Raw genomic sequence first — 20,238 nt, forward strand, 5'->3', positions numbered from 1 at the left:
TTTTAATCATAAATACATTGCTTTTTGGAGACAACTGATCACTTCCCCTTTATGGGAGGAAATAATAGGAATTCCTCCCTTTTCTCCTCTGCTTGTTAGTGTAGTGTGGGAGTTTGTTTTTTCCATTTGTCCCTGGAGTGAGTGTAGGCAGCACAAGAATGGGGTGGAGCAGGCTGCAGATGCCGGGGATGGAGCCCGGCCCGGGCTGTGCTCCCGGGCTGCCCCTGGATCCAGCAGAGGGGATTGTGCTGGGCTGTGTTGGATCCAGCAGAGGGGATTGTGCTGGGCTGTGTTGGATCCAGCAGAGGTGTTGGATCTGTGCTGGATCTGTGTTAGATCCTGCAGAGGTGTTGGATCCAGCAGAGGTGTTGGGCTGTGTTGGATCCAGCAGAGGTGTTGGATCTGTGCTGGGCTGTGTTGGATCTGTGTTGGATCCAGCAGAGGGGAATGTGCCGGCTCTGCTGCAGCTGACACAGGTGTGTCAAACGCCACAGAGACCTCCCAGCTCCAGCGGGCACAAGGGCACACACACACACACACACACACACACACACACACACTCTCTCACTGCTGCAGCTTTCCACGGAGGGATTGCAGCGTGTCCGTGGGGTTGGGGAAGGCAAGGAAATTTTCAGCTGAAAATTCAGTGGATTGGACACTCTTAACAGCTGCATCTCAACAAATACCTTCTGTCACAACTGCTACTTGTCCATTTTTTGTTGTGGCAATTGAAAGTCAACATTTTTGTAGAGATTTACATTCCAAACCTTCTGATTGAATTTGTGTCTTCAAATTAAGCTGTCACACTTGATTATACTGTGGCAAGAACTATCATTTGCCAAGTCCAGATAACTTGCTTTACTTTCTGTTTTGACCTTCTGGTTATGGTAGTTTTCTGGTTTGGTTTCTTTTGAACTAACTGGAAACGTTAGTACATACTGAATTAACGAAGTTTTCCCGTTGATATTGTAACCTTTTTTTGCATGAGGGGGGTCTTGTCATTTTCAATAGCTTGTGTAACACTAACACCAAATTGTTTTATGTGACAAGGAAGCAAAAGGAAAGTGATTAACAGGTACTGTGACAGAAAAATTTCAGCCATATCCTTGTGCTGTCATTAGTTAAATGTTATCTTGATTTCCCCCTCCCTTTTAGACTCTACATTCTTCCATCATGTTGTCATCGTTTCGTAAAGTCAAAGTCCAGGTATTTTTCCATAATGCATGAAATGTCCTTGCCACACTTGCCTGCCTTTATTGCAGTGACCTGTTTGTAACAAAAGCCACTGGTCTGAATTTATTCTGTACAGCAGGTGCTTTATTTGCACCTAGTGTGAGTCTGATCTGCCTTTCCTTTAATGCTTTGAGTTGCCTAATTTCTGTCTGTGATGCATGATGTGTGAACATTTTATAGGAGTTATAGTTCAATATAATCAGGTTTTGATGCTGATTAATTTTCCAGGAGGTTTTTATTTTAAAATGTACTTGAGCAGAATTTTTTTCTTTATAGCTTCTGCAAATCAACTATGAAGAGATTTACAGTGTAGAACCTTGTGCATTCAAAGTTGGTTTGGTTCCTATTCATCCACTTGCACAGATTTATAATCCTTGAGTTGTTGTGCTGTAACTGTTTCTACACAGTGATGCTTCTGTTTCAGTGGTGATAAAATAAATAGGATGTATGGATCAGACCTCAGCTGGGGAACACAAGCAACTAGATTTTATTTGGAAATGGTAGTGATGTAAATGTTTATACTGCAGTTAGAAGGATAATGAAAAGATAACAAATGGGGATGAAAAATGCTGGGGTTAATTATATAATCTTGCATTACCTGTCAACTCTGCATTTCTGCAATGCAGTCAAGGTAATTTGCTTTCTCAGGAGTCTCAGCAGAGTGCAGTCCTTGCCAGCCCTGGATAGTTTTATCAAAGGTCTGTCATGTTAAAGCAAAAGCAAATCCAAAAGAGCTCCCTTTTATGTGGAGACACCAAATTCAGAGGAGCAATTCAACCGCTCTTCTTTAAATAGTGGAATTGAGATTTTAAGATTAAATGCCTAAAAATGAGCAGGTCTTTATCTGTCTTCATATTTCAGAAGTGCATAGCTGAGGCTGTGCTCAAACCCTCTTGTCAGCCTAAATCACTAGCTTTGCAACCACTTTGGTTTAAACAATTTACTCTTTTTTTCCTTCTAATGCGACGTATTCTGTGTCCCTGCAATGCCTGCTTAAATTTTGGGGCTGGTTTGAATTTTACCTGCACTGTGGTTAGTTCTACAGCATCAAACAGCAACTTTAGTACATCTTGTATTTTGGGTTTTTTTTTTTGGTACTGCAGTGCTTGTCTGATTTTTCTGGCTTGGAATTTGTGGAGGTTTGGGGCTGTCAGTGACCTTCCTTAATGGCATATTTGGACATAGTGTTCTGCTGCACATAGTCTAACCTTAAAATGTCTTTATTTTGTAAAAGTTAAATTCAACAAACCAAAAGGCTGGGCATTAATTTTGTCCCAATAGTGTCCCAATCTCTAGGATAGGATGTGGCATCCTCCAGCTCCTTCTCTGTAGCACACCACGCTCAGGCTGCCTTTGCAGGAGCTGTGCATGTTTGCAGAAGGGTTCTCTTTGATTTTCCAGCAGTGCAAGTACTTATGGACTTCCCTGAGCCAGGCAGTCGTGGTGCTTTGTTTCTTCCCTGGTGTTTTGAGGGAGCTGTGAATCGGCAGAATGAAAGCTGGGGAAAATGTGGGTTATTTTTTTTCTCTGTCCTTCTGAAGGTTATTTTCACACCCATTTTTTTGCTTAAAGAAGAAAGATCAGCAATCTGTTCCTGTTCCCCAGGAGGGAGTAGCTGATATCAGTTCAATCTTCCTTAGACAAGATTGACGATGTGTGATGTTGATGAACATTTTAAAAAATGCATTGAGCTGTTCATGTGTGCATACTTGGGAAGCAGGAATGTTTTGGTAGGGAAAATATTTCTGTTACAGGCTACTGCTGAGCTCATGTATGATGAATATGCGTAACACATGAAGACTTGTCTTAAGAGAAAATTATTTTACTACTTTTGAAGATCTTTATGTACTGATATCTCATTGTTTTTCAGGCAAAGGAGTTTAATTTTTTTGAAGCTTCATGTAATTGCTTTTAAAAATACACTAAAATCTTCTGCCTAGCACTGAATGTATTTCACATTTGTGCTTTTAAATCCCTGAAAACATGTTTTGGTAAGGGAAGTGCTGACAGCTCTGCTGTGTGGCACCGCTGTAATTCCTGTTGAACCCACCTCGATGCCGCTGTTCCCGAACTTGAATGGTGTTGCTGACATCATCGTTGTTCACTGCAGTGTCTGTAAATACCTGCAGCTGTATATTTTAGTGTGCTATTATGTATCATTTGATTTGACTGGGGAATGCAGAGATGGAGGGATCAGAGTAATAAATTTGTTTTCTTGTTTCAGATTTTTTTTCCCTTAATTTTCCTACTTCTTTTTGTTGGATGTTTCCTTTCCTTTCTAAATAACATCACCAAAACAGTGCAGTGTGAAGAAGCAGTTCTGATTTTTTTTTTTAAGTTAAGACATAAGCTGACCTAATGTTAGTCTTACAGCATGAAAGGAGGAATGAAATGTCACCAGGACAGTCCAGAGTTGGAGTTTCCAGGCTGTCTGGGGCCTGGAAGGTTCCCTGAGCCCCGTCCTTATCACCCTGCACCGGCTGTGCCGGGCGGGGCCGGGGGATGACTCCGGTTATCTGGGGACAGCCTGGCACAGTCACATCCCTCTGCTGCTCACCTTAAAAACACAAAGCACAACTTTTAGTTAGTGGGATTCATGCAGGAAGTGCAGAGGTGTCTCCTAGGTGTCCTCAAAGGGTGTAGTTGAACCAAGAAGTTTTGGGGTTGTTTTGGAGGGGTGTTTGGTATTCCAGGGAGTGCTGCAGTTGGAGGTGATGCCATGGGAGGCAGGGAGACTGCATTGTTCTGCAGCATCCAGGACTTTGGAGTTCTGAGCTCCCTGGTGGCTCTGGCAGCACAGACACTGCTGACGTCGGCTGGGGCTGCAGGAAGAACAGTCCATTATTGCTACACTAAAGCACTTCTTTTACAATTGACTCGCTCCACTGTAGTTACAAAAGGAGCCTTTCTTTTAACCAATTCCAGCAAAAAGAGGAGCCAGATTGCCTGGCTTGTGTGGTGAGAGGCAAACCAGCTCTCAGGGTAAATTACAGAAGGTCTCCCATTTGACTTTCAATATTGTAACAATGTTTGAAATTATAATTTAAATAATTTAAATATTTCCTTAAATTAATATTGTAAATAATTAAATAATTTAAAATTTTTTCAAATCACTTTGTGGAGGTTATTTTTTAATATTGAAATACAAGTTGAGTTGTATTGTACAGTGAATGAGTGTACAGTGTTCCAGAGACTGACCAGGATTTAATTTTCACCCAGCACTGCCCAAACCCAGAATCAGCAGAGGGGCTCCAGCCATTCAGTACATTAGACCAGCTGCCACTGTGTTATTCCAGAACACAATGCAGTTTAAAAGAAGTGGTTTTGGCATTCCAACACAGCATGACAGAGCAGGAAAGGAAGTTTTTAGCAATAACTTCCTTTCCTGGTGGAAAAAGGCTGTTTGAGAGAATGCTGGAACAAACAGCTGCTTTCTCAGGGAACCATATCTGTGCCTGAGCTCGAGTTATGTTCAGGGGTTTGAGCTTTTAATACTCAGATACACTAATCAAGTGGAGATTTTGGTAGCACTGCCAGGCAAAACCTGGGTTTCGTTTATGTAACACAGTCTGCACACACTGGGGTGGTTTTTTTCCTTGCCCTCTTTTGACAGTAATGAGTGGAAGGAAAAACAAAGCTGAATTTTCTTTCCTTCCTGCAAGTGCCGCAGTGCAGCTGGGGCTGAGTCCATGGGAGCCAGGAGTGCTGCTGGCACGGCTGTCTCCTCTGGAGGGTGGGGACCTTGCAAGGGTAGCTCAGGAATGTGTGGGTTCGTCCCCATATGTTCCTTTCTGTCAGATTGTCCTTTTACAAGTGCTGGGAAAACATGACCCTGTAGATCACTTTCCAACCTGTGGAGTTTTCCATACAATTATGCAAGGTACATGTCTAATTAAAGCATGCAGCTAACTATTGACTAAATAACAATTTAATATTTAATGATGTATTTTAACTGATTGTCCAGGCCTTTTAGTCTGCAATTCTAGTCTGGGTTTCTTCCCTGTCTGATAGGATTGAGAAGTACCTTTAGTTTGGAGAGTTCAGAATTGGTAGAAAAGCATTGAGTGAGTGACTGGTGTAATCACTTGTACACAAAGACATTAATTGCAAAATTGTTCAGGCACAGAGTGTTTGTTGCAGCAACCTCTTGATATGCAGTTAGTTGTTAAATAAGTGGTTAAATATCCAAACTTCAATGATAATAATAGTTCCACTTTTAAAATTTGTGTTAGAGTTTTATTCTAGTGCCCAGATCTTTTACTGAAAATCAAGTTGCTTTTGGAAAGGTAAGGAACTGAAAATTAAAGGTTGTTGCAATTTTAATAAAAAAGAGAAAAAACAGATCAGTAGTCAGGTCTTTGCTGCCTGTGATAACAATATTAGGTTTTAGTACATAAAGCAATGTGGACGGGTTTTCAGTCAGAGCAAGGCCATTGGTTAAGCAAAATGCTCCTTGACTTACTTGACTAAGCCACATCTGTGAAGCCTCTCACTGGCTTCTGAAAGGTTATGTAGAGAGTGGCTGGATGCATTTGTAACTTTTTTAAATTGAGAGAATAAAGAAGAGATGCATCAGAGAATGTGGGTCTATATATGTATGTAAGTGTATATAGATACATGTGGGCCACTTAACTGTTGTTCAAAGAAGAGTAATCTTCTTTAGTATTGAATATTTTAAATAAAATATTTAGAGATATTGTATGTTGTACAAGAAATATGTCTGTATCTACACACGTGTTCACAAACCCACATTTTCAGCTGTTGTGTTGGACACTTGCATGCTACAGTTTGAGATGACACACACTTTATAAGACTGAAGCCATATTTGTCCAAACCAAATAGGTGTTAAATGTCTTTGTAAATTCTCCTTTACCACTTTCTGCTAGAAGTGTGGTTTTATTAAATGTAAGATTTTATACACATACCTGCACACACAGAGTTAGACTGTGAGTAAATCACGTGTGATTTTTAAAAAACCACTTTTTTTCTGCATGAATCGCTTCCTGATCTACCAATGTTTTGTAAGACAAACATAATGGGGTTTTGTTTTTTGCTTTCAGAAAATGGACCCAAGTGGTGTAAAAGTGCTGGAAACAGCAGAAGACATCCAAGAAAGGCGTCAGCAAGTTTTGGACCGTTACCACAGGTTCAAGGAACTCTCTTCTCTAAGGCGCCAAAAGCTTGAAGATTCCTATCGATTCCAGTTCTTCCAGCGTGATGCGGATGAGCTGGAAAAATGGATCCAAGAGAAACTGCAGATTGCATCTGATGAAAATTACAAAGACCCAAGCAATTTGCAGGCAAGTCCTCCTGCTCTTTTCTATTTCCTGTACTATTGATTTTAGGGTGTTACAGATCAGCTGGGATAGAACAAACACAGAAATGAAACTCGATCTGAGAGTGAAGAAAGATGGATGCAAATACCCATGACCTTGCAAAGTGCTCTTCAAAAGCCTGGCTTTTTTGCTGATGTAGTATTTCTAATAATGGATTAGATGCTACATCAGCATAGAAAAAGTTGCTCAGTGTAATGTAGTTTAAAACCAACTTTGTTTAATCCTAGCCTAGAATTTGTTGGATGCCTTAACTCTGTGAACAAATGTGAATTATCACTTATTGTTTCCACAAAAAAAAAATTGTAGGAAGTAAGCTTGTGTGGGTAGAACTAGCTGACAGGTTCTCAGGGCTTTGAACACTGTCATTGCAAGAGCAAACACAAGAAATAAGTAACTGAAACTGGGGTGTTTGAATCCACCTGTTGATCTACCACATGATACAACTGATTTCAACTGCAGTTTGAGTATTTATTTGTCAGCCCTGAATATGCATAAAATACACTTAAAATCTTGCTGCTGGGGAATGTGGAAGAGTCCCTGCACCAAATTTCAGTTGCATTCTTTGATGTTTTCCTTTCAGGGGAAGCTGCAGAAGCACCAAGCCTTTGAAGCTGAGGTGCAGGCCAATTCAGGAGCCATCATTAAACTGGATGAGACTGGAAATCAGATGATAAATGAAGGCCATTTTGCATCTGAAACCATAAGAGTGAGTTTTAAAGCTTTTTTCCCTCCTCACCTCTGACAGGCCTTTCCTTAAGCACTTTGTTCAAGTTACCCAGATAACGATATATTCAAAACCCCTCTTTAACATCCTACAGGTATTCAATTAATGAAATCATGAAAAAATTTCTATTTGTAAAGCTCAGAGGTGGTTTTCTCTTTCATGATCACCCAGCTCATACCTTCTTTTGGATCCAGTTCTGAGGAGGACTGTTTAAAGATGAGATGTTTTTGTGGTGATTATCAAATGTAATTGATGAGTTCAGCATTTTTCTAACTTGCCTTTACTGGTTCAGTCCTTCACGCCGTACCGGACTGCCCAGCGCCCGATAGTCACGGCCACACAAGTGGGGTCCCACATACGAGTAGGTGAAGCTTGTGGCTCTGCAGTGCAACTTGTTTCTGCAATGTCTCCTTCCTTCCTTAGCTGACAGTTTGCACCATCCTTCTGGGAGTGTTCAGAGCTCTTTCCTCCCTTGAAACCTCTTTAATTGAACTTTCTGAGTGGATCAAGTGGTATCCACCCATGATGTTCAAAAGCTTCTCTTGAATGACTTTCAAGTTTCAGGTCTCGATGAGCAAAGTATAATAGACAATGGGTGGAGCAGTTACTTTCCTGTTTTGCAAGTTATGTGCATGTGTGGGAGTGTGGTTTTACTTTTTGTTGTCTATAAAGTTTCTAGTGGCTCCCAATAGTATTGAGAGGCCAAGTGCAGCCAGAGAAACTCAGTATTAAAACTAGTAATTGCCACTAGTATGTCCATATCATGTCACTTCACACAGTTAGCTAAATATATTAGGGTTAAGTGTTTAGTGTTAAGTGGTTAAAATACAGTGAAAGGGCATAAGTTTGACTTAAAACAAATGTGTTGTGTTACATAAGAATAAATTCCCAAAGGAAGATGCTATACACTTATTGGGAGTTGACTTTCATATAAAAGACTGAACATTTGAAGGGGAGAGCAGCAAGTTTTTGGTATGACTTCAAATTAGCATAGAATTTAAATCAAATTTTATCTCAAGACATTTAGCTCACAGTTCCTTAACTATTTGATAGCTTCATTAATTAATAATGACTGTCTAAATATTCAGTTGTGTAATTTCTAATTTTGTGTTACAACACTTTACATAATTTGAAAACTATTCACTAGAGATAAAATCATGAGGTTTGTCCCTTGCCCTTTGTCTAAAGTAAGATTTAGGATGTACAACTTCAGAACAATAAATAAATCTACTGTTAAGAACAGGAAGAGAATAAATCTCATCATCTTTGACAGGGATTTTAATAACAACATCCTTTTGTTTCAGACTCGACTGCAGGAGCTGCACCGACTATGGGAATTACTGATGGAAAAGATGAGAGAGAAGGGAGTGAAATTATTGCAAGCACAGAAGTTGGTGCAATATTTACGGGAATGTGAAGATGTCTTGGACTGGATCAATGACAAGGTGCATAATTGCCTCCCTTTAGTGTGTACTTGATGGGAAATTTGATGTGTTTGTGTGAAAAATTCTGTCAGCATAGAGTTGCTGGAGGTCAGGTAGTCTCAGAAAACTTGTGAAGGCATCTGTATGTTTTATTTAGTTATTCACATTGCATCAGCAGTATGTGTGCAAAGTACCACTGGTGTTTTGCAGCCACAATAAAAGTTATTAGTCTAAGAGGAAGCCTGTTTGTTGGAGAGTACTTTTAGCATAATCAATTCATTCTTTGCTTTGAGAAGACAAATAAAATTCAAGTTTCCTCTAAGGGAAATCTTCAACATGTGAAAGCAAATATTTTTAAAAGAAATATTCTAAAATATTTGTTTTAGAAAGGAGCCAGCCCAAGCAGCAAGCAGTGTGTAGATAGTTACTAAATGATTGGAATATCTTTAGATATTGTAAGGACATGGAATATCTTTAGATATTGCAAGGACATGAACTGCAGGAGGACTGTTGGCTCTTAATTCTTTGAACTCTAAGGAAGCAAACCACAAACCACACTATCAAAAGGAAAAAAAGCCACAAAATAATCACACTGGTTTCCTTAGATGATGGTTTGCTATTTTGTATCATCGTGGGTTCAAACTGTAAACCCTGTATAACTGTTACTGAACACAACATTGCACTTGTGCAGAAATCTTGCATCAGAAGCCTACAGCAAATGTCCATGAACAGTGTAAAAAGGAACAAATTCTAGTCCCCCTGTGTGGTAGGAATTTGTACTTGAAAAATTAATATGACTAAGGAAGATGAAAAAATAATCCCCTTAGTGATCTTGCATATTTTCTGCAGTAATGGGTAGATGTTGGGTCAGGGAATGGGGTTTAATGAATAAACTTCATAGTTTTAAGTCTGACCTTAAACACTGTGATTGTCTTTGACCTATTGAAAATTAGGACAGTGTGCTTCCTAATTTTTAATAGTGATTTCCCATAGGATATACTGAAATTAACTTTTTTTTTTTTCAATGTGCTAGGAAGCAATAGTGACATCAGAAGAGCTTGGACAGGACTTAGAGCATGTTGAAGTTTTGCAAAAGAAGTTTGAAGAGTTCCAGACAGACCTTGCAGCTCATGAAGAAAGAGTAAATGAAGTGAACCAGTTTGCTGGCAAACTTATCCAGGTAAGTATTTATTGGTGTTGAAAATCTCTCTTGGCAAGTCAGTTACCACAGCAAATATTTGTAACTTCCCCTCTTTTCCCCCCTGGTTTGGGGCAGATATTTAAGCTTTGCTCCATCTGGGTACTTGTCTTTCTTCACCTTAAATGGTCACCATTTGATTAAATTGTTTTTCTGCTAACAGCCTGAATAACTGCCCCATCTGGGAGCACTCCTGAAAATGGGGAGAGTAGTGATTAGTAAGAGAAACTGTCATATTGGGGTTAAATTTATTTCCCTTGGACAGGGAGGTTTAATATCTCTTCTGGTTTGATATCTGGGGCCTGATCAAGGATGGAGGCAGGGCATTCCAGGGAAAAAGAAGATACTGTTTATAGCCCTCTTGCCATGGACTAATCAGTATATAGGGAAAACACTACATGAGTATTGAATGTTTGCACAGTGAAATTTCAGGGAAACTATTGAATTGGGTGATCATCTGGAAAGGACAGTAATTATAAATTGATCTCTTGAAGACCAGCAGCGTTTTGTCAATGGATGTAAAAGCAAAGAACATATGAAAATACCATTTTTTCCCTTTGCTTGCCAGGAAACACATCCTGAAGAAGAACTGATAAAGTCCAAACAAGATGAAGTAAATGCAAGCTGGCAGCGTCTGAAGGGACTTGCCCTTCAGAGGCAGGGAAAACTCTTTGGGGCAGCTGAAGTTCAGCGTTTCAACAGGTATAAACTTTGCTGGATCTGCTGAATGATGTAACCCTTGTGTGGGTGTTTAATGATGCATTCAGCTGCACACAGTAGTATGAGAGGAGCTACTGTCTCCTTTTGCTTTGCTCTTCTGCATGACTTGCTGAATGAAGACCTCATTGTTCTACAATTACTTTAGATGGAGCTTTTCAGAACTTGGCAGTTTTGCTCTCCTTTCCTCTGAGGGCTTTTTCCCCCAGTTCTGTCCTAGATGAGCCTTAAATGGGGTGTAAATTTTTTATTGGATGTCAGCCCAGTTGTTCTGGAGGCTCTGAGCAATGTCTTTCTATTCTCATCCCCATCTACAGCATTTTGAGATTTGCTGTAATTAAGGTGGGGAAGGGTCCAGAGTGGGAAATGGATCCACTCCATGACAGTGCTCAGTGGTGCTGTAATTCCTGGTTTGCATCTGGGGACAGTGGCCTGTTAATATGCTTCAAAGTTTCTTGAGATGCAGAGAAAGTCTATTTATTTGTTTTCTGAAGGATGTTTGTAGTTGGCTGCAGTGTTTATATATATGGGTTTGTATGCTAGTACGTCTGGCACACGTATGGGAACACATCCTGCTTCCTTCCTTTTTCCATACAAGACAAACTGCTTTCAATTTGTGCTTTGTTTTGAAGGGATGTGGATGAAACAATCAGCTGGATTAAGGAGAAAGGGCAGTTGATGGCCTCAGATGATTTTGGCAGAGATTTAGCCAGTGTGCAGGCATTACTGCGCAAGCACGAAGGCCTGGAAAGAGACCTGGCAGCTCTGGAGGATAAGGTACCCTGAGATGTATTTCCATGAGGTAACCAGCTTGGAAAAGGCTGGAAGCTGACTCTGTTTGTGCCTGGGTTTAGGTGAAGGCCCTGTGTGCAGAAGCTGACCGTTTGCAGCAGTCTCACCCAATAAATGCTTCCCAAATCCAAGTGAAACGGGAGGAGCTCATCGCCAGCTGGGAGCAGATCCGCACGCTGGCCGCAGAGAGGCACGCTCGCCTCAACGACTCCTACAGGTGGGTCAGGACAGGGCTGCTTCCCTCCTGGGCACATCTGACACAGGCCTCTTGGAAGGAGAAGAAAGGGCTGCCATTTCCAAAATTTTGGGATGATTCTGGTATTTTAAGAGCAGTCTTGTTCACCACATTCTATTTCACCAAATTCTTTTTTCTACTAACTTCTGGTAGTAAAAGAAATATTTATGTGATTGAAAAATTATTGCAGTTTTTGTGTCATTTTCTGGGTGTGGATCAACTATGAAAATAGACACAGTGATGTTTTAGGACATTTGCTATTTTCTCCATCTAAGTTGAGACATGCATTTGGAAGTACATTATCTGAATATATTTCAGTTTTGCTGAAAAAAAAAGCTTTTTTAATACTTTTATTACAAATCTGTTCACTAGTCTTTAAGAGTCTCTATGAAGACTGAAGTATGATATGTTGTTTGATATATTGTCTGAGACCAAATGAATTCCCTGTTTCTATTGTAGTTTGTTTTTTTTTTTCCCCCTGTGGAATTTGTGTTCATCCAGTCTTGTCTACACTAACCTGGAATCTGAAACAGAACCTGTTAGATTAATGAAGCCATTCTAAAAACAAACTAATCCCAGTATGGTGGTTAGTTTACATCCTTTCTAGTTGTGTTTTTCTGCCCTTTGTTCCTTCCCACACTGTGGGATTTTTGGCAGTGGAGACCCACACAAATAATCTTTTTCTTTACCTTCCCTGCCATAGTCTCTTCAGAGCAATTAACAGCAAATATAAAAGGGAAACAGAAACTGATCACATTTGCTGATAAGTGTTAAGCATGTGCCAAAGCCAACAACTAAAGGCATTCTGGAAGGAATTTGAAGATTTGTTTGCTTGTTTTAGGGCTGAGGCATGTGCAGTTGAAATTTTTTGTCAGTTCCCTCCCCCACACACTGTTATGGGTATGACAGAAGCAGCCCTGTGAATTATCTTGAGAACTATATTTTGATTTCTGTTGTCCTCAGTGTGTAGTTAGGAATATTAATTTTGCTTACAATATAAGTTATATGCAAACTATATCTTTGAGAGTTTGATTTAAAACCCAACATTTTCATCACTTCAAAAGACTTCCTTTTTGATTGAAAGCATATTTAGTAATTTAATATTCTGAGCAGATTTTTGTGTTGTTTTATTTGTATCTAAAGAACAGCTTTTATGTTTATAACCCTTTCTTTGGGGAAAGGGGAGAGAAACTGCAAATTAATTATTCCTAATCATTTTTTGCTTTGCTTACATAAGGCTGCAGCGCTTTCTCGCGGACTTCCGAGACCTCACCAGCTGGGTGACCGAGATGAAGGCTCTGATCAATGCTGATGAACTTGCCAATGATGTGGCTGGGGCAGAAGCCCTTCTAGACAGACATCAGGAACATAAGGTAGAGTGGTTATACAGAAAATCCAGTCAGCAGCCCTCTGATTTGTGTGTCTAGCACAGTCTGAGTCAGTGTTGTAGCACTGGAATGCTTTGATCGTGCAACAGACACCGTACTAGATTGCTGTCTTGATTTAATATTCTTAAATTGTTTCTAGATGGTAGATATATACTAAGTGTTTAAGAATGCTTATGATAATATTAAAAAAAAAATAGGCCTGATAGTAGCCAGTTGGACTAATGTTTGTTTTCATTCTCCATCATGAGGAATTCCTATAATTAAGCAGAAAGAATACAGTTCAAATGAACTTTTAGTTTCATTTTAACGTAGAAATTTATACCTACCTTACATGGTAAGGTAATTCTGAGACTCTGTGCTAAGATAAATTTTGGTAACAGCTTTTTCACCTCTCCTTCCATAGGGAGAAATTGATGCCCATGAAGACAGCTTCAAATCTGCTGATGAGTCAGGCCAGGCTTTGCTCTCTGCTGGGCACTATGCTTCTGATGAAGTCAAAGAAAAGGTAAGTTGAGAGCAAGAGCTCCTGGAAGAATTTAGTCTCTTTCTTCTGTGTCCCTTAATTTAAAAGGATGTTCATCAGGAACTGGAGATTTCATTGTTTCCACAGGAGGTCATTTTCAATTCAGTGCTAACCACTTCTTAGATGACAATTTGATTTTACATTGAGATGGAAATGAACTAGAGTGTTAAATAAAATTATTATACATTCCTCTTCCCAACCAATTAGCTGACCATCCTCTCAGATGAAAGGTCTGCCTTGCTGGAACTGTGGGAGCTCCGCAGGCAGCAGTATGAGCAGTGCATGGACCTGCAGCTTTTCTACAGAGACACTGAACAAGTTGACAACTGGATGAGCAAACAAGAAGTGAGTGCATATCTTTGAATTCTCCAGATATGGTGGACTTGAATTTCTGGGTAGATTTTTGTAAGCTCAAGCAATTGGTGTTACCTGCTGGCAGTGCCATGAACACCCACGAGTGAGTGGGTGCTGTGCAGTTATTTATCTGACTGCCTGAAATGGTGCAATGGCTGTTTCCATCTAATGCTGAAACTATGAGCTGTGACGAGTGGGCTTGATGTGGCTTTTGTGTATTAACTCTTGTAAAATGCTGGTTGAATAAGAAGCTAAAAAGAATTACTGGCTGTCAGAAGCATAAAGCAAACACCATGCCATCTTTACCTTTCAGTAATATATGGCAGGAAATATCCCTGGCTGTGCTTGAGCTCACTTAGAGCAGCTGAGTATGGAAACATAAAAATGTTTGTGTCCTTACTTCAGGCTTTTCTGCTGAATGAAGACCTTGGTGATTCTCTGGACAGTGTGGAGGCTCTTCTAAAGAAGCATGAAGATTTTGAGAAATCCCTAAGTGCCCAAGAGGAGAAAATCACAGTAAGACACTGACATTAGGCCATTACTAAATGGACAGGAAGTGAAACAAGGGCATTTATTCACTGGGGAGGAGACACTGCTGGTAAAGGATGGGGTTTGCTTTGCAGAATGATCTTCTCTGATGGGCGATGTATTAGCTCTAAATAACAGGTATTGTCTCTAAAATGGAAAAGAGTGGAAAAAGCACGGGATAGGGCTTGATTTCTGTCTCAGAGCCAGGTAACCTGGTGCACCCTTATCATACCAGCACCAGGTGGATGAATATTTGTCAAAAAACTGCACTCTTCCACATGGAGAGGATGAGGATACGGAGAGAAAAGGGTGTAAGGATAGATCTGCTAATGGCTTTCTGCCAGTTTTACTGTGATAAACTTTGGGGAATTGATATACTAAGCAAATTTGCACAAGCAATTTCTGTACACCAAATAAATGGAAACTTGTTTTCCCTCTAGGCATTAGATGAGTTTGCTACTAAGTTGATTCAGAATAACCACTATGCCATGGATGATGTTGCTACACGCAGAGATGCTGTAAGTATCCAAAATACATTTGGACTGTAGGCGTTAAATCTTGTTCTGCTTTATTATTTTACATGGTTTCACTTCAATATAGGATAAGTCAATGGAGTTGTCCCAGGAGGGATACAGTGATGGTTCTTACAAGCTTCAAGAATTTAAAAACCTTTTCCTTTCTTCTTTTTTCAGCTGCTGAGCCGCCGAAATGCCCTTCATGAGAGAGCCATGCGCCGCCGTGCTCAGCTGGCAGATTCTTTCCATCTGCAGCAGTTTTTCCGAGATTCTGATGAGCTCAAGAGCTGGGTTAATGAAAAGATGAAAACTGCAACTGATGAGGCCTACAAGGTAAACACAAAGATGAATGGTAGAATGCTTTTAAGGCAGTACCAGGCTTAATCAGTCTAATGACACGAAGCAACATCAGCTACCATGTTGCTGATAGTTAGTGGTATTAATGGCAACAGGAGGAATTGTGTAATTTCTTCCTGACCCCAAGAGGCATTTTCCCATCATGTAGTAATTGTGCCTGTCCAATAGCTTAAGAATTCTGATTTAAGGCATATTTTTGGTACCAGATCCTCTGATTACACCATGGCATGTCTATGAACGTAGTCCAATTGCAAAAATTCTTCAGAGATCTTTGGGTACTGGTTTTGCATTGAAATGTTCTATTTCTTTCTTCATCTGTAGGATCCATCAAACTTGCAAGGTAAAGTTCAGAAACACCAGGCTTTTGAAGCAGAGCTGTCTGCCAACCAGAGCCGGATCGATGCCCTGGAGAAGGCTGGCCAGAAGCTCATTGACGTCAAGCACTACGCGTCCGATGAGGTGGCAGCTCGCATGAATGAAGTCATCAGCTTGTGGAAGAAACTTCTGGAGGCCACTGAGCTCAAAGGTATGACTTGCTCAGAAGAATATGGGCAAATTTCTAGAGATTTTAGCTGGGAGAAGACAGGAAATGAGTTAACTTCAGTTTCCACTTGACTTACCTGTCCTGTTCTCCTCTTACCTGTCCCTCTCAGGTATAAAACTGCGAGAAGCCAATCAGCAGCAGCAATTTAATCGCAATGTGGAGGACATTGAGCTCTGGCTGTATGAAGTAGAAGGACACTTGGCTTCTGATGATTATGGAAAAGATCTTACTAATGTTCAGAATCTTCAGAAGAAACATGCACTGCTAGAGGCAGATGTTGCTGCCCATCAGGTAAGGAAATAATTTTTATTCCTGCCTTTTCAGATCTGCTCACTCAAAAGATGGGATTTTCAGATATGCTCATTCAGAGACCTTAGCAGGCCTGGTTTTTATAATTTTTTTTAACTTTGGGTTTTACAGTTTGCTTATCAGCAATTATTTTGAACTAAAACATAACTTGTATGTCTCTAAAATAATATCTCTATAACTTTAATAGAAATGAGCTTCTCAGTCACTGCAGCCACCTCACAGAAGTTCTGACCTAACGGTGCTGCTGATCAATTTTAGGATCGGATAGATGGCATTACCATCCAGGCACGCCAGTTCCAGGAGGCTGGGCACTTTGATGCTGACAATATCAAGAAGAAACAAGAAGCTTTAGTGGCTCGTTATGAAGCCCTGAAGGACCCCATGGTAGCTCGCAAGCAGAAACTCGCAGATTCTCTTCGCCTGCAGCAGCTTTTCCGTGACATTGAGGATGAGGAGACCTGGATTAGGGAAAAAGAACCTATTGCAGCTTCAACAAACCGAGGTTGGTCCATCCTGGGATCTCTAGGATTCAGATGTCAGAATTGCTCTGTTATAAATTGTATCTTGATAGAACATTCTCTGAAAATTTCAGAGCCGTTTGGTGTAATTAACGTTGCCCAGAGTTACATATTTGCCATTGCCCCTTGGTCTCTGTTATGTTGCTTATATAATTGCAGTGGTAACATAGTTTCCATACTACTCTGTCCTCATTGTTAGAGTTCTCCCTGTGCAAGTTTGTGTATTGCTGGCTGCAGCTGCCTTGAAATTTTTGTTTCATTTAGTTTCTCTGATTTTGCTGATCAATTATTTTGTATCTTTCAGGCAAGGACTTAATTGGTGTCCAGAATCTGTTAAAGAAGCACCAGGCTTTGCAGGCAGAAATTGCAGGCCATGAGCCTCGCATTAAAGCAGTCACACAGAAGGGAAATGCTATGGTGGAAGAAGGTATGTCTCAATATTTTTTACCTCTGTCAGTCTTTTGTTCTCTGTCCCAGCACAGTTAAGAATTACTGCCTGATTTTAGCCTGAAAATAAGCAGGTACCTGCTAGCAGGATGAATTCCTGGTTATCCTTTCACCTGAAAATAAAAATAGGTTCCTAGATGGGAACCTGTCCTAATTTTGACAGATCTCTGTCTACTCTTGATGAACAGTTATTTAACAATTTTGTGCCTATTGTATTTAGTCTCTATAATTAAATCTGTGAAAGGGCTCTATCTGAGGTATATAATCATGAGAGAAAATTCTTTACAAAGACAGTAATTCTTGCTTTTAAATAAATAGCCATCTTTATTTTTGACTGGGTGTTTTTAACATGAAAATTTTACAAAAAATCCTGCAGGTCTGAAATAATATTTGTCTGCTGCCAGAACTCTGGAAAGAGATGACCTTTTCTGTTTCATCATTGAGAAATGTTATGATGTGTCTCATTTTATTCCTATTGATTAAGATATGCTGGTACAGCTTGATTTGCAGGTTGTGTTTTCCAGTCTGGGGCAAAAGGACAGCTGAGTTATGTTTTTATAATTCTAGTCTAAATAGGCTTTAAATTGGTCTGACTTTTTGACCTTGAAGAATTATAAGTAATCTTTTAATGTCTATTGCTTCTGTCTGCTGAAGTCCTTCAGTTCCCTCTCCTTCTGTTCCATAGGACACTTTGCAGCTGAGGATGTGAAAATCAAACTGAACGAGCTAAACCAGAAGTGGGACTCTCTGAAAGCCAAAGCATCTCAGCGTCGGCAGGACCTGGAGGATTCCCTGCAGGCTCAGCAGTACTTTGCTGATGCTAATGAGGCTGAATCCTGGATGAGGGAAAAGGAGCCCATTGTAGGGAGTACAGACTATGGGAAAGATGAAGACTCTGCTGAGGTATTTGAGATTCTTGTTTAAATCAATTTTGCATAAGTACAGTGAGGATTTGTCCAATGGTAAAAAATGAGCTGTGATAATTTCAGGACTCTTGAGGGCGGATTCTTGCATCAAGCAAGATTTTGGCTCTTAGTCAAAAGATGACATATTTTCCTGTGTCTTAGTTGCTATTGCAACTATGTGAAATTCTGCTGCTCAGTATATTAAACCAACTGTGAGGAAGCTTTACCTCTGTATGTACTCTTTTACAGGGTTTTGTTTTTTTAAGTATAATGAAAATAATATCAGCAAATTTCTCATGGGATGAGCATTTCAGTATGAGTCTGGTTTTCAGCAGTTCATTAGCCTGGAAGTAATTTTTTTTGTCTGGATTTGTTTTATTGATATCATCCTGCAGTCAAACACCACATCCCAGTGGCAGTGCTGACTGACATTTTATCAACATTAAGTGCAGTTTAAAGGCACACTTTAAACTTACCCGTATCACTCAGGAAATAGTTATTTCTGGTCAGAACAAAAGAATGTTGCTGAGATAAGGTAGAGGCAGAGCACCAGAAGCATTAGGCCCACTATCTAGCCTGTGAATAAATAGAAGGGATTATTCCCATGAGAGTCACAAGGCTGGCAGTTCTGAAAAACCCACATTCCCTTTGTATGGAGTCAAAGTATATATTTGAAGCAGAGGCATATTTGTAAAATGGCAAGGTGTGCATGTTGTTATTATCATCCACTTTCAGGCTCTTCTGAAGAAACACGAAGCTTTGATGTCTGATCTCTCCGCTTATGGCAGCAGCATCCAGGCATTGAGGGAACAGGCCCAGTCATGCAGGGTAAGGAAAGATGCCAATCATGTACCTAAAATTCATGGGTCAGCAAAAGGTAAAAACAAAGCTCAATAACAATTGTTGGTTTTGAGAGGTTATTGCAGATTGTGCTTGATTTTCTCAAAAAAATTAGCAGTCTGTTTTTATAATCATAAGACAGCTGTATTGTTTTGAAGGAAAACAATCTAATGTGGTGGTTTTCAGGGTTTGAGCCTAGACAGCACCTAAACTGACTCTACAGTAGGTTTAACTAAGGCTGAAGTCTGTTCTAGGACAACAGCATTGATTATAATAGACATGGAGAAGCTCATTTTTTCTTGTGCCTTTTTTTTTTTTTTTTTTTTTAGCAACAAGTTGCTCCCACAGATGATGAAACTGGAAAAGAGCTCGTTCTGGCCCTCTATGATTACCAGGAGAAGAGTCCCCGGGAGGTGACAATGAAGAAAGGAGATATCCTCACCTTACTCAACAGCACCAACAAGGTGGGTTCTGGCCTCCTGCTTTGCTGCCCTGCTTGGCTCCCTCAGTGCTGTATGTTTTGTTTGCTTTTGCCACATTCAGCCCATGTCCCCATTCAGCACTTCAGCTGAACTTCTTCACTTCCTTTCCATCACTCCTCTAGAGCTGCCGACTTTTCCAAGACAAGGCATGTGTCTGTGAGAACTTTAATTCCCTGATGTAGAGGAACTTTTGGCCAAATACAAAGGGAGACATGGGAGTAAGATCTCCATCTTCAAAAGACTCTTTTGTTTGAAATGATCTCCATAACAAGAGCAAACTGTTGAGAGCATCACTGGTTTCCTTGTGTTAACAGAAGTCTCTGATTTGCAGCATTCAGTTGCCCAGCATTCTTTGTGCTTGATGATATCCTCACAGTGATTGCTTTGTGAATTTTTTTTGCTTCCAGGACTGGTGGAAGGTGGAGGTCAATGACCGTCAGGGATTTGTACCTGCTGCCTATGTGAAGAAACTGGACCCTGCCCAGTCTGCATCCCGAGAGAACCTCCTGGAGGAGCAGGGCAGCATCGCGCTGCGCCAGGAGCAGATCGACAACCAGTAAGCTCCAGCTGATGAGATGTGACACTGCCAGCATCAGCTGGCTTGGCCTTTGCCTCACAGATTGCCACCAGCTTAGGTTAATGCTTCTTACACTAGGGAGTAATTAATTGGAGCAAAACAAGGGACTCCTTTGCCAGAGGCACCGGATTCAGTTGCTTTATTCCCACTCTAGATTTTCTTGTTGCTTTTCCCATTTTTAACCGTTAAACTCATGACACTAGAGCTCAACTTACTGTCTGACTGGAGTATTTTGTGTTCCTTTTGTTGTTGTACTTAACTACTTAACTTGTTTGTGAATTATATATGTCCT

At 40.3% G+C, this 20,238-nt stretch overlaps 1 protein-coding gene across 9 annotated transcripts in view; it reads left to right on the forward strand.

Annotated features, from left to right (window-relative positions):
• SPTAN1 (spectrin alpha, non-erythrocytic 1) overlaps positions 1-20,238 on the forward strand; it is a 46,008-nt gene that overhangs the window by 2,126 nt on the left and 23,644 nt on the right. For 8 of the 9 annotated variants that reach the window (XM_077188969.1, XM_077188972.1, XM_054646179.2 and 5 more), the window contains exons 1-22: positions 1,159-1,206; positions 6,294-6,533; positions 7,150-7,275; positions 8,598-8,738; positions 9,751-9,897; positions 10,484-10,617; positions 11,265-11,409; positions 11,487-11,641; positions 12,897-13,032; positions 13,451-13,552; positions 13,778-13,915; positions 14,330-14,440; positions 14,893-14,970; positions 15,145-15,300; positions 15,646-15,850; positions 15,978-16,159; positions 16,436-16,679; positions 17,000-17,122; positions 17,828-18,045; positions 18,783-18,875; positions 19,217-19,351; positions 19,777-19,925. In XM_077188969.1, the coding sequence (XP_077045084.1) occupies positions 1,174-1,206; positions 6,294-6,533; positions 7,150-7,275; positions 8,598-8,738; positions 9,751-9,897; positions 10,484-10,617; positions 11,265-11,409; positions 11,487-11,641; positions 12,897-13,032; positions 13,451-13,552; positions 13,778-13,915; positions 14,330-14,440; positions 14,893-14,970; positions 15,145-15,300; positions 15,646-15,850; positions 15,978-16,159; positions 16,436-16,679; positions 17,000-17,122; positions 17,828-18,045; positions 18,783-18,875; positions 19,217-19,351; positions 19,777-19,925 (3,191 nt within the window). In that variant the 5' untranslated portion in view covers positions 1,159-1,173. Of the gene's footprint in view, positions 1-1,158; positions 1,207-6,293; positions 6,534-7,149; positions 7,276-8,597; positions 8,739-9,750; positions 9,898-10,483; positions 10,618-11,264; positions 11,410-11,486; positions 11,642-12,896; positions 13,033-13,450; positions 13,553-13,777; positions 13,916-14,329; positions 14,441-14,892; positions 14,971-15,144; positions 15,301-15,645; positions 15,851-15,977; positions 16,160-16,435; positions 16,680-16,999; positions 17,123-17,827; positions 18,046-18,782; positions 18,876-19,216; positions 19,352-19,776; positions 19,926-20,238 lie in introns of those variants that run through there. The other variant, XM_077188970.1, reaches the window with a different exon arrangement.

Source organism: Agelaius phoeniceus, chromosome 21, assembly GCF_051311805.1.
Source record: "Agelaius phoeniceus isolate bAgePho1 chromosome 21, bAgePho1.hap1, whole genome shotgun sequence".
Classification (NCBI taxonomy): domain Eukaryota; kingdom Metazoa; phylum Chordata; class Aves; order Passeriformes; family Icteridae; genus Agelaius; species Agelaius phoeniceus.